General features: G+C 45.1%; 1 protein-coding gene across 1 annotated transcript in view; it reads left to right on the forward strand.

The window, feature by feature from the left end:
- Nucleotides 1-13,548, forward strand: part of CPNE4 (copine 4) — a 277,997-nt gene that overhangs the window by 245,347 nt on the left and 19,102 nt on the right. Inside the window, exons 9-11 of the mRNA XM_058657050.1 lie at nt 2,309-2,395; nt 4,627-4,686; nt 11,015-11,148. Of these exons, the coding sequence (XP_058513033.1) occupies nt 2,309-2,395; nt 4,627-4,686; nt 11,015-11,148 (281 nt within the window). The remainder of the gene's footprint in view (nt 1-2,308; nt 2,396-4,626; nt 4,687-11,014; nt 11,149-13,548) is intronic.

The following is a 13,548-nucleotide window of genomic DNA, read 5'->3' on the forward strand; positions in this document are numbered from 1 at the left end:
TTTCAGGAAAATAATCTTGTCTTTTAATGTCTACAACCTTTTCAAGTGTTTTCTAGCGTGACAGTTGAAGATGATAGATAGATAGATGGATAGATGGATAGATAGATACATAGATACATAGATACATAGATACATAGATACATAGATACATAGATAGATAATCCATTATTGTTGTCTGGCCCATAACCATACAACTTCTTCACTCACCTGTTCAGCATTCCCGTTTGACTCCAGTTGTGGTACTTAACCCATGCCTGACAGCTTTCTCCAGCTTCCAATGCCTCTTTCACTCTCCAAAGCAGGTGAGAAGGGAGACATCAAGGAGAGCTGATGTCTTCCAAGAAACACTCCTCAACAAATCACTCGGAGGAGTGGAGGAAAAAATGACCCAGCTTCCTTGTCTTGCAGGTGAAACAGTTCCAGGATGTGTGTTGCGTTTCACAGGTTCCCCGACAGGAAGAAGCCCAGTTGTCCACAGTGTCAAGCCCCCCCTTGTGGCTGACTCCTGTCTAGTTCCCTGCCCTTGTGCTGGTGCTTACTGGTGTTATTTGCACCTCTATCCTTGCTTCAGATTTGCCTCTAGGGTTACTCCACCCCAAGATTTCTCACACCCTTACCACATGGAGCAGAGAGGAGTGACAGCAGTGGGCGCAGCAATTTAAGAGACGTGTCCCTGGCATGATCAGAAGTGCACATTAGAGAGGTTGTCCCAACTCATTGTTTAGGCTTTTCTTTCTGGTGTAAGGTCAGAACATGACCAGATTGTAGGGAAGTAACTCATCCTTTAGAATTAGAATCTTCATCTAATTTGGACCATTTGGCCAGCACTTGCCTGTGCCCTGCAGAATCAAGATCAGCTCTAACTGTGTTCCCTCCAAGTCTGCTCCGCTGTGGACCCAGCATTGTAAGAAGGTTGTCAGATACACAGATCTTCACTCATAAGCAATTATACAGAGTCACCATAAAAACTGATGGTAATTTAGACACAAATCACAAGAAATGTAAGCAGAGAAATTGTTGCTCCTTAGAATGTATTGAACCATTCAATGGCAGGTAGAACTAATCAATGTAGAACTAATTAATGGCAGGTAACTAATATCACCTTCTAGACTTCTGAAGAATTTTATGGAGTTATTCTCTTTTCTTTTAAATAGAAATGGCAAACTGAAAGATATCAGAAAGATTTCATCTTTTAGACTTGTAATGCTAGCAGAATCTGGATTTTAAAAAGTTCATAGAAAATGGAATTCAAATATAAGTTTATGTTGCTGCAAAAAATCTTGAAATTCATGTATACAATGATTCTTCAAATGACCACTGCAACTATGTATCATGAAAAAACTGTAGGATCTCAATTTCTTCTGAACCAAAATAAAGCTGTCCTTTAATTCAGTTTTCTAGGAACTTTTTAAGTCATCTCATATATTATAATTGGAAAAAAACAAGCCTATCAAAGCCTGATGGTTTCAAACAGAAATGAATCTTAACACTTCACTAAAGAAAGAGACCATCAGCTATTTCACTTTTCTCTGGCACTGAGACAGCTGGAAAACTTTAGTTCGACCACCCAGCTCTGGTATCGGCGCATTTGCATAAGGGCACACAATTCCTTGTTTGCCAGCTCTACCCTGTTGATTCGAAAATGTCCAGTAAGCTAGGGCATTGTGCCAGCTTGAGGTATGCCAGGACTCACTGTGCTGACCTAGTCCCTATGCTCCCATAGGAGCTCCTAGACTGGAGAGAGTCAGGCATAGTAGAAGCACAAATCAAAAACAAATAATAGGAGGGAAATCACAGCTTGTGACCAATCACATAAAATCAGGCTAAAGCAGAGGTGTGTATGTGCAGAAGAGATCGTCTGAAGGGGTGATTTCATCACGAAAAATGAGAATAAGCCAACCATGTGTGAGTGAGAGAACAGCATTACAAGTGCACGGAATAGCCTTGCAGAGGCAAGCAGAAAAGAGAGATAAAGTGAAAGATTTGGGCAGAGGCCACATAATCTAGAGAGTCAAGGTTGCCATGCAGGGGACATGGTCAATGTCAGGGCGCAAGCAAAGGCAGATTCTGACACATAATTGTGCAGGTGTTGAAAGCACAGTCACATTGTCACTTCCAGATAGGGAAGCAGTCCCTTAAATTTCAATGAAATTGAAATTCAATTCATCAATCACACTTGTCCAATTTCAGCACCATCAGACAGCCCTCCTGCCTGGTTTGTCCACAGCATCACCCCAGGACTGGGCACCAGTGAATGGCGTGACCTCTTCCTGAGCAGGCTGTCATGCTGTGACCATTCTTGTTGCAGGTGCAGTGGGAGTGCATCAACCCCAAGTACAAAGCCAAAAAGAAGAACTACAAGAACTCAGGCATTGTGATTCTGAATCAGTGCAAGGTATGGTCCCTTCTTCCCAATGGATAAAGCTGGGTCTTTCAGGCTGTGTGGCCAGAGCAAACAAGTATGTAATATTTCTACGGATCAGTCAGAAATTCAGCCTAGCAATGAATGTGCAGTGAGAAGGTTGAGCAGACATGGTCTTGGAGCTACAGAGCCAAGTGTCTCCATCTGTTCCCCAAAGGCAGGAGAGTTCTGGTCACAGGTCGGACTCTGGCAGTGCCAGAGGGAGATGTAGGAGCAGGTGCAGCCAGCGTCTTATGAGCTCTATGAAGCCGTCAGAGTGCCGGTGCTTTCTGTATGATACTCACCCATGCTGAAAGGGCAGCGTGCAGATAAGGAACTGCTAGAAGGAGCTCAACTTCGCAGAGACTTCCTTGTGCTGATAATGAAACCTTCAACATCATACCTGACAGTCACACTGGCAGGAATTAGATAGTTACTATGTGAGAGTAACTGCAGTAAGTTCTGTTTAATATTATTACAACCCTGAGATTTCTACCTTCAAATGAGGCCATTAACTAGCTAGGTCACCTCTGTGCTAAGGTTAAGAGCTGGGATGTTGGGCCCGGTGGCGTGGCCTAGCGGCTAAAGTCCTCGCCTTGAACGCCCCAGGATCCCATATGGGCGCCGGTTCTAGTCCCGGCAGCTCCACTTCCCATCCAGCTCCCTGCTTGTGGCCTGGGAAAGCAGTTGAGGACGGCCCAATGCATTGGGACCCTGCACCCACGTGGGAGACCCGGAAGAAGTTCCTGGTTCCCGGCATCGGATCGGCGCGCATCGGCCTGTTGCGGCTCACTTGGGGAGTGAATCATCGGATGGAAGATCTTCCTCTCTGTCTCTCCTCCTCTGTGTATATCTGGCTGTAATAAAATGAATAAATCTTTAAAAAAAAAAAAGAGCTGGGATGTTAACCCACATCTGTGTGAGTCCATCACACCACACCTAAATGCCATTCGGAATGTGAGTATATACGGTTGGCATGTGTGCTTATGTGTAAGTCAGGCGTCTTTTCCAAGACTGGTTTCTCCATGGCTTTCATAAACTTCAGAGTGATGTCTTCACATAATGAGATAGTGAGCGAGGGTGGTTGCTTGTTCTGCCGGAGTCACATGCCTGCCCCTGAAACTGGTTTCTGAGGCTAGAGGATAATGTATTCTGATTGGTCATCTGGTCCTGGTAAGCATCAACTCTGACAACAACCTGACCTAGACTTGGTTACATGGAGGGTACCTAGACACTGTTATAAATTGGTCTCTGAGGAGTCCTAGAACACTATGCGAGATCTGAAACTAAAAAGTCAAACATCACAGTTACTGGATGTTCAAGTAGCAGAAGCCAGACTGTGAGCTCCATGGTGTGGCTATTGTGTCTGTTTCTTTCCTTCCTGTGTCCCTATCATATATGCTGTAGTGCTGCTCCATATTTGTTGAATCAGTGAGTGAATGAATATCACCATGATCCAAACAGCAAAATCTTCAAGAAGCATAAATTAATACCAGAAACCAGGTGCATGAGAAGGCAAATGATGGTAGTTGACACAGAGAGAGCCACTCTGACTCCCAGCATGAAGGTTGAAAGGATGCGTCCTGTGCAGTTCATCATTCATCTCTTGAGTCTCAACTCTACCATTTGCCAGCCTCATTTCCCTTAACTGTAAGATGGGTACAATAGTAGCTACAGTTCCACCTTCAGAAGATTGTTCTAAGAGTTAAATGAGATAAGAGATGCTAAGTGGCTGGCCTGTGGTAAGTCCTTAGGAAACGATAGCGTTGTTGGCTGGGGAGGGTTCTAAGTAACCGAAAGTTGTCAGTAAAGACTTTCCCAAGTAGCTGTAGCCTTGAAGATTCCAACCCTAATGCAGATTAGGAGTGGTACCAGGACCAGCATTTGGACGCATGGAAACAAGATTGAATCCAAGTGTGAGACCTGATTGATTGGAAAGTGACAATGACCTTTGAAAATACAGTTTTAGTCTCACCCCAGAGGCGGAAGTTGATTAAAATCATGCATAATCCAAAATAAAAGGAAGAAGGGTTCCAACCCTGCCTAACCATATTAGCATTTCTTTCTTCCTCTTTTTTAATGGAATGATGTCTAATGACTTGTTTTCCTCATAGGTCTTTCTGATTTTACCTCTAGTTCAGTAACCTAGCTCCAACGTTTAGGCTCCCGTCTGAATGGAGGCAGTTCGGGCTGTTACTAACATAGTTGCCTTTCCTCCTGCATAGATCCACAAGATGCACTCTTTCTTGGACTACATCATGGGTGGCTGCCAAATCCAGTTTACAGTAAGTTGTTTCCATGTTTATTCTTATTTGGGGAACATGGGATAGGAAATGGTACTGGCTTGGGAACACAAGGAGGCCAAAGTCTGTTAAAACCCTGGGTCATATCTGTCCACATATCGTTGTTAACATACTGTACGGCATCGTGTCCAGGTATCATTGCTGAAATTCAAGGTCTTATGTTGTGATAGGAGCTCAAAATAATGCTTCCTCTAGTGAGCTGGAGTTTCCAGCATTGTGTCAGGAAATTTGTGCCACTAGAGCTCCGATGGTTTGGAGAACCCTTTGAATGCTTTAGACTCTTTGGGGAATTGTGTGAAGAATGAAGCAGTGTGTAACTGGCAGATTCTACCACCTGGGGACAAGATTAGGAAAGGTTCAAGTAGGAAGTTTGTTTGAACCACGGCAAATGCCTAGGTTGTGTTCCTTTAGCCAAAATGCAAGTACCAACATCCCGCCCAATGGTCAGTAGAAATCATAGGCCATCCAGATGGTCCATCAGGCAGTGGAAGTATGAATTCCAAATACTGGAGAATCAGAATGAAATCAAGATTGAAAATTAGAGTGGGCATTTCTCCTGAATGAATCAAGGGCCATCTCCCATCTGTAACTTGTGAGCCAGTGGGATGTTCACATCCCTGTTGGGTATGTAAGTTGTAATTTAGAAAATCTGTAGGCAGGTCAAGGTTGTCTATCTACCCAGAAACAACTTGCTTCCACTGGTGACACAGGATACAGGTGACTTCTAGACACAGGATTCCCACACAGTAAAACCGCTGTGCTAGCACTTGCGAGAAGAAAACACAGTTATAAACAAGAGAGGCAATTTGTCCAGCATTTACTTCTCATCTTGAAGATTAAGTTCAGCCTGTGTAACTCCCTAGACCAGCTCAATTATGTGAGCAAAGTAAGGAAAATGGGTTTAATTTTGTTGTCAAGGTATGGGCTCAGGAGAGTAGCCATAACCAGTGTGTTTCTAGGATCACGAATAGTGCTGCTCCAAGCACTAAGTGGGGAAATCCAAGGGAGGGCTTGTCCTGGGCTGTGATCCATGAGATCTCTTGAGGTCTCCTCCCTGCCTCGTTCTTTTACCTGAATACTAACTGGATTCGTATTATGAGAAAACTATGCACCGATTTTTTTTTAAAGTGCACCAAAAAATAAAGGCATCGTTGAATTTTGTTCACCCGTGAACTTTCTGAAGCACCCTACCACAGAAGGCTGCAAGCATGTTTCTTGTGGGCACCCAACTCCAAATGAACTGTGGGCTCACTGCTGCTCAGGGTGAATATAAATGGAAATAAAGAGACCAGCAATGTCATGAAGGAGAGCTACTGAAAATAGTTTCCCAAGATAATAAGCAAAGGAGTGATTTCCAGAAACTATTTATAGTTTTCAAGGGAAAGATCTATTGATTTCAGATTGTTTTAGATGCTGTAGATGCCATGCTTTTGAACAATTCTTTATTCAACCTTCAAGGGCTTCCTTTGCCCTCAGAGTTGGGCTGCAAAGAATCAGCCCCAAGGAAAACTGGATGATTCTTAATGACTTCCACCCACAGCCTGACACTCCGCTGTCCCTGTGACCTGCCTGACACAGGAAGTTTGGCTTCGCACTTCGTTCTCCCTGTCTTCCTTGTCATGCCGATTTTCCACCCTGGGAAAAGGCCTCCTCAGAGTTTGCCACCAACACCCCAGTCCGTGCTGTTCATCCCCTCCAGGGTTGACTGGAAAGCCTGTGTGGCATGGAAGTGGAATGATAGTCTAGAAGAGGGGAAGTGAGAAGGAAAAGAAAGTACAAAAGGACTCTAGGGAGATGAGGACAGACCACCAAACGTTCCTGCTCTGAGACCCCTCCCCAGCGGGGCTTCAGGCTGTGGACTTGGAAGAGGATAGCTAAATGTCCCATCTCGTCATTTTCCTTCAAAATTGAGTCAGCCTTCTTGTAAATTCGTGGTTGCTCGAATAGTGTATTCTAATGTAGACTGTAAGCTGTAATGCAAAGTTGCACCCATGTGAACCTATCCTGCAGAAGTCCAGAGAGTCAGCCACAGAAGCGGCTTTACAGAAGATGTAAAGGAAGCTCCTCATGGCCCCAGTGAGCACACGGTGGGATGAGCCCTAGCACTGGGGTGGACTCTTGGATGCAGCTAAAATGTCCAAAGAAAGGTGCCCATCAGTCACTTCTAGATTTGCCTCATCAGCCACTCCCCTCGTCGGGAACTTGGTCGCAGGAAGGCAAGGGGCCATTTTGCATTCTTGAGAAGCTTTTTGCGAAATGGTTCCATGGTTCTGCCTAGAGAGTGGCGGCCTAGGAAGGAGGAAGAGCAACGGGCACCTGTACAGGTGCCGCCTGCAGAGAGGATGGGTGTGCGTGCAGAACCCCAGCCTTCATAAATGCTTCCTATCAGAAAATGAAAACGTGGCAGCTGTGCCAGCCCCCCAGCAGGCAGGAAACCAGGCGTCAGGAGCCACCTCCACAAACACATTTTTCAGCTGTTTTCTTGTTTTCCTTTCTCAACTTAATCCCAACATTCACTGCCTCCCTGTGCTTTCTAAAAGAAGCCTAACCTTTTGCTCTATTTTCTCTGCGCTAATGCTAACTTTAAAGAGCATGGAGAATTCTTGGTAGAAGGCCGCCTCCTAAAGACAGATAACTCATCTCCAGCCTCGTGAGACTTCAGAAAGCATCACTTGCCAGGAAAACAAAGCAACGAAAATAAAACAGCTTTTTCCTGCTGTGGGCTCAAGCCTGTCTACTGCTATCTATTCCCATTATGAAATATTTTTGCTCTGAGTGATGGGGATTGCTGAAAGGGCAGGGTGGTGAAGATCGTTGGTTGACTTACTTTTTATCAGTCAATTGGCAAATTGACACCCTCCCCCAGGTCTATATTGTCGGAATCTCCCGAGCTGGCATCATCTCTTTCATCATCATAGACACAAAGACCCATTCCCACAGGAAAAGTGGAAAACTCGGGCTTCTGCCTGCAGGAACAAAAAAAATGTAAAATTTCTGTACCTTTCTTAAGTCTTTACAGCGCCACCCAAAGCAGGCAGCCCGAAACTCACCTCCTTGCCTTGTCCTGCGCATTGTTCCTTTGTCCTCAAGATGTACCTTCCTCCTCTCTCCAGATTCCATTCTGCTTCTTCCCTCAGTGTCTTTCTTTAATCACTATCCTCTTCACCGTCATCTCTGTCGCTCAGTAGCTCACAGAGCTTTGAGAGTCCACTTAGGAACCTGGTAGGAACAAGACAAAGCTGAGACAAGTGGCACCCTCAGAGGAGGTCCTCAGTCTCAGGATCTGCAAGCTTGGAGCAGAATTAGCATCTACTGCTGGCTTGTGCGTCCTCGCCACCTTCTTTGCCTCATCTTGTGATATTTATTTTGTTATTTTTTCTTTTACAGGCTATTGTTTTTAAACATTGTCTCTGGCTGTCATAGCATGTGGGTGACACACCTGGACTTGGATGAGATGCCACCAGTGGCCAAGGAGTCACTATTTTTCTCTATGACTTTTCTCCTCGGGTCCATATCACCTGATGTCATTCTCAGATTTTATGTTAAGGCAGCAGCATGTTTTTCTCATCATCTCCTTGTCGCTGCAGGAGGCTCCTTCAGGGAAGGAGCATGGGGGACAGGGTGTGTGTAACCTGCAGGTTCAGGAAGTGCAGCGCCAGCCTGCAGTGGTGAAGAGGGCCTGACCCAGAAGAAGGGCACTACAGACTGGAGTCATGTGAGCCACAAGGCACATGTTATCAATAATGAAGGATCAACACTCAGGGATGATTTATCTTTTACATGAATTAGAGCGCAGAGTTGAGAGCATCTCCGCCACAGCATCGTCATGCTCTCTTGGATTCTTCAGGTTCTGAAGTGCTTTTGAGGGGAGTAAGGGAGGAATAGCAAGACCCCCAGCCTTCCCATCATTGCCCTGACCTGCAGACAGACAGGTCAGGAGAAGCAGGCTGGGAGCAGTGGCTGGGAGCAGTGACCTTCATAAGCCACACAGGATGGAATTTCTGCAACTCCCAATGTTCCTGGGATTACCTGCATGAATAACGTGTCTGTGTGATGAGGCAGGCGTCAGGGGTGCATCCCAGGGTGCCTCATGCCTCTTTGCAGTCACAGAACACACATAGATGTGTTCCAGACCACCAGCTTCTCAGCCCCCCACCGACCTGTTGTCTCCCTCTTTTGTCTACTGGATTGGCAGTACCTTTCAGGATGATGCTGTGTGAGATGGTACTAGGTTCGTTGGTTCTGTAGGTGATCTACAGGCATCCTCAACAACAGCTGTCCGGTTATTGAACACCCACACATACAATCTATTTTGATTGCTTTTCCCCCTGCCTTTACAACTGTTGGCCACCAAGACCATTTCATACAAGGACTTCCTCTCTTAAATACTATAGATGCCTCCCAGATGGTCTCCCTACCTGCAAGCAAACTTTCCTCCACTTTTTGTGGGCATCACTAAACACATGAGAAGTCTTGCCCTGTTGGCCACAGGCTCACATGTTTTCTTGAGTATATAATGGAGAAGTATATTCTTTAGAGCCTAGAGATGTAAGTTTAAACCTAACTCCACCCTGTGACTGGTATGCCCTTCTGTCACTTTTTGAGTTCCTATTTTTGGCATATTCATTGCCTGAAACATTTGCCATTTCTTTGTGTTAGAAACATTTGAAATCCTTTTTCCTAGCCACTTGGGAATACATAATTAATTACCACTCCTTGGTTATCCTACTGTGCTATAGAGTATTAGAAGTTATTATTCATTTCCCACTGCACTTGTGACATCAGAGTGACCAAACGTGAAAATAACAACCTCTAGTATGCAGAGTTTTCATGGAAATGGAATACTCTAAGAGCTCTGAAATAGTCTGCACATACATACACATCTGCATGCAGTTTTTAGCAACGGTTACTCTGTTTTCCTTTGCTGTCTGATCCAGGGTGAGGCAGATACTGTAAGTCTTGCTCACGTGAACTTTTCACACACTGTTGGTGCTCGTGTTTCAGCATAAGGCACCCCTTTTGGAAAGATCTGGGTGTCATGAAAATAGAAATTGAATCCCACCAAAGCTTATTTTTTATAAAGTCCTGCAGAAGAATGACGCAAAGAGGAAGAAAAGAAGTCATGAAAGGCGGCTCCTTGAAAGAAAAGGAGAGTCTAAGTGAATCCCTACGAGCCCATTGCTTTCCCTACGAGCCCATTGCTTTTCCAGCCACTTTGATTCGGTTCAGGGTAGCAGAATTGGAGGGTTACGGAATTGTACATGGGTGATTTTTTTTTCTATCAGTTTCTCTCCTTAAGAAGCAACAAGGAAGTGCTTGGCATCTTTTCTCTGTCTGAGCAGAGGTAGCACTGCACCTTCATAAAGCCAACGGAGCGTTCAGGGTACTTGTTACAGTGAAGTTTGTTCGATACAGCACAGCTGGCAGCCCTGTCAATGGACGCGGTCCAGTGCACCCCAGAAGGGAAGAAAGGGTGCGACGCGACACTTTCCTCTCCGAGTTTAAGCATTTTTGAGATGTTTTAGTTGGATTGCTTTTCATACAGATGGTGGTGATATTAAAAATCTGAAGAAATGGTCCCTCTCACTGTAACACCATCAAGTTTAAGCATTTGTTGTTAACAGCTTGGTGAATCAGCTTCTGTTTAGAGGATTATGAATTGGGGATCAGGAAAAAAAATTTGAGAATTTGAAGGATAATGACTTGTGGAGGCAAGAGAAAATTTCCTCTCCCCATCTTCCACTCAAAACGCCACTGCATTTGCGCACTTGCTACAAGCGTGAGTTCTTCCATGGATGGGATCAAAACAACAAGTGCCTCCCACAGAGTTGCTGCTTACAGAAAATTTACTATGAACACTTCAACATCCCGCTCCCTGAAATTGGCTAGCCTGTGAAATACGCAATGACTGCTGTGACAACTGTATCTTTCATGCAGAATTTGCCGTTAAGAGATCTCACCGCCACCTTCCAGATGGGAATGTTTCTTGGGGCACATTCTTTACTCTTACTGTCTGCTGAGATTGGATATTGAGTGACCAGGCTTTCAGACCTGGGAGTCAATCTTAAGTTCCAGTTGGGGGAGAGGAAAGAACACGAACAAGACAAGGGTTGAAGACTGCAGCCATGCATGACCTCAGCCTAATTAATAACTAGCTTTGGAGCTAATTAATTTCTTCTTGAACTTTCCTTGATTGACATGGTGTGTCATTGCATTTCTCCTTTGTATCTGAGGTCGTTTGTCTTTCATACCTGATCACGATTCCGTGGAGATAGTCACTTAAAATCTTCTTATTTTTCTTCTCTTCCAGGTAGCTATAGATTTTACTGCCTCAAATGGGGACCCCAGGAACAGCTGTTCCCTGCACTACATCCACCCTTACCAACCCAATGAGTACCTGAAGGCTCTGGTGGCTGTTGGGGAGATTTGCCAAGACTATGACAGGTAGGAACCTGCAGGTGGGCCTCATCCCCTTCTTCATGGGCTCATCCAGCATGGGAAAGGAAATGATATCCACAGATTCCCACACAGAAACTCAGGAAAGAGCAGAACTAAATGCTGCCCACACAGTCTGTTCTCAGCCTTCTTCTCTACCTGGCTTTGTAAGACCACGGAGCTTCCAATCATGCAGTCCTACTATGTGCCTCACCGCTCCGTGTGTGCTAATGCACTAGCAGCATTCCTGGCCTACTGAATTCGAAGGTGGTGCATTGCAAGAAGATTCCCAGGTGACCTGTACACATGTTGAACTTGTAGGAGCACAGGTTCGTCATACATGACTGCATTGAATCCCCAAATGACCCTTGTAGAGTGGGAGTGTTTAAATAAGAAGGAAACCACAGGGGGAGGTGATTGATGCTTCAGAGGCTTGTAAACCCAGGTCTGTCTCACTGCGCAGTCTAAGTTCATAATCATCAGGCTTCACTTCTGGTCACGTTAGCTGAGGACGTATGGTTACCCATGTTCACATGTGTGGACCGTGCAAGTGTGGGTATGTAGGTTTGCCTAATTTTACCTGGGACTGGTGTTGTATTTGTTTGTGCTTGACTGTTAGTATTGACTTACCAACTAAGAAGATTCCCTGTAAGAAGTGATTAGTGTAAATTATGCCAGGTTGGGTTTATTCTGCCTTCCCGGTATTTCCAGAAAGAGAACAAGATGTTCAGGGCTGTGCTTCAGAAAGCTTTTTGAAACCATGCCAGTATAACTGTGAAGATATGTGACTCTCACTTGGTGTCCTGGTGTGATGGTAAAGCAAAGCCAGTTAGTAACAAGCAGTGACCCCTTCACCTTGCACACCAGCCACGTATGGAAAACAGCGAGTCCTCCAGATTTCAGAGGAACTGCACGGGCAGCATGGTTCCCTTTGTTTCTAATTTTGTAATTCATGACAGCCACATTTCAACCTGACACCCCCACACAAACCATAGGAAATGGTGTGTCCTAGAGACTAGAGTGTCCAGAGGAATGAGCAGGACAGGTAGTGGAAACAATCCAGGCTCTCTCCAGTCTGCTGGCATCTCTGGACTCAACTCAGTGCTCACCAGTAACACAAACAGGGTGGAAGGGCAGTCAGGACTGAATGGATTCATGGTAAAACATGGTGGGGTTGGGGAGAAGGAGGCAGGTGGGGATGCAGGCAGGAGGGAGGATGGGGTTGGGGGATATTATTATGCTGCTTAGACTGTATCATGAAATACATGAGTCTCATTCACTTTATATGAATAAAATGATTTTTTAAATAAAAAGCAACCTGCAAGCTCTCAGGACCTTGCTACCACTTTCCTTCCCGTCCGTCTAGGGAAGAAGAAGAGAGTCCTTTGAAATTACCTTGTTGAAGTGACACTGCTTACACTTGACCTTGAAGTATTGACTGTGAAGATAACTTGAGTTTCAGCTCTGATTTTTTTCAGTTCCAACAGAAAAAGTATTCCTGGAGATATCTGTATCAGATGGAGATGGTTCTATCTCCCTCTGCCAGACAGAGGAAAGACTCGCACATCTCCGCAGTGTAAGAAAGGTCTCCAAACTTCACCCAAAAACACAGAAGCTATGCTTCTCTTGCTTGCTCACTCTCTCTCTCTCTCTCACTCTGTCATACACACACACACACACACACACACACACACACACCCCACATATAATGGTCTAGCATAAAGATGGGTACGTCTGCTAAAGGATAGGAAGGGAGGAAAGGAATGTCTTTGGGATTTTTTTAAAAGCATTTATTTACTTGAAAGTTGGAGTTAGAGACAAAGAAAAAGATTTTCCATCTGTTGATTTATTTCACAAATGGCTACAATGACCAGAGTTGTGCCAGTATGAAGCTGGGAGCCAGGAGCTTCTTCTGGGTCATCCTTGTGGGTGCAGGGCCCAAACTCTTGAGCCATCCTCCACTGCTTTTCCAGACCATAAACAGGGAGCTGGATCTGAAGTGGAGCATCTGGGACATGAACCTGTGTCCATATGAGATGCCAGCACTGCAGGTACAGGATTTGCATACTAGGCTATTGTACAGTCTCTGGGACTCTTTTAAATCTTCAAATGTTTGTAAAGGAGACAAAATAGGTAAAAAGCACATAACACAGGTCATACAGTAGGTGCTTACTTAAAATTTTGACTCTGAATCCACTGGGAAGACATCAGCCCAATAATTAGCTCCAAAAGAAGAGTAATGGGTTGCCCAGAATGCAGGTGCCAATGCTCAGAGCTGCAAATTGACTGGAGGGTCGGAAACAAGCTGCTCAGTGTCTCCTGCTGGCTCCTCTGCAGAATGCAGCCCCTAGAGCTGGCGTGAGCTGGGCAGCTTTCAAAGCCCTCTAAAACGGGACCCACAGAGTCTGG

The sequence above is a fragment of the Ochotona princeps genome, chromosome 30 (genome assembly GCF_030435755.1).
Source record: "Ochotona princeps isolate mOchPri1 chromosome 30, mOchPri1.hap1, whole genome shotgun sequence".
NCBI lineage: Eukaryota > Metazoa > Chordata > Mammalia > Lagomorpha > Ochotonidae > Ochotona > Ochotona princeps.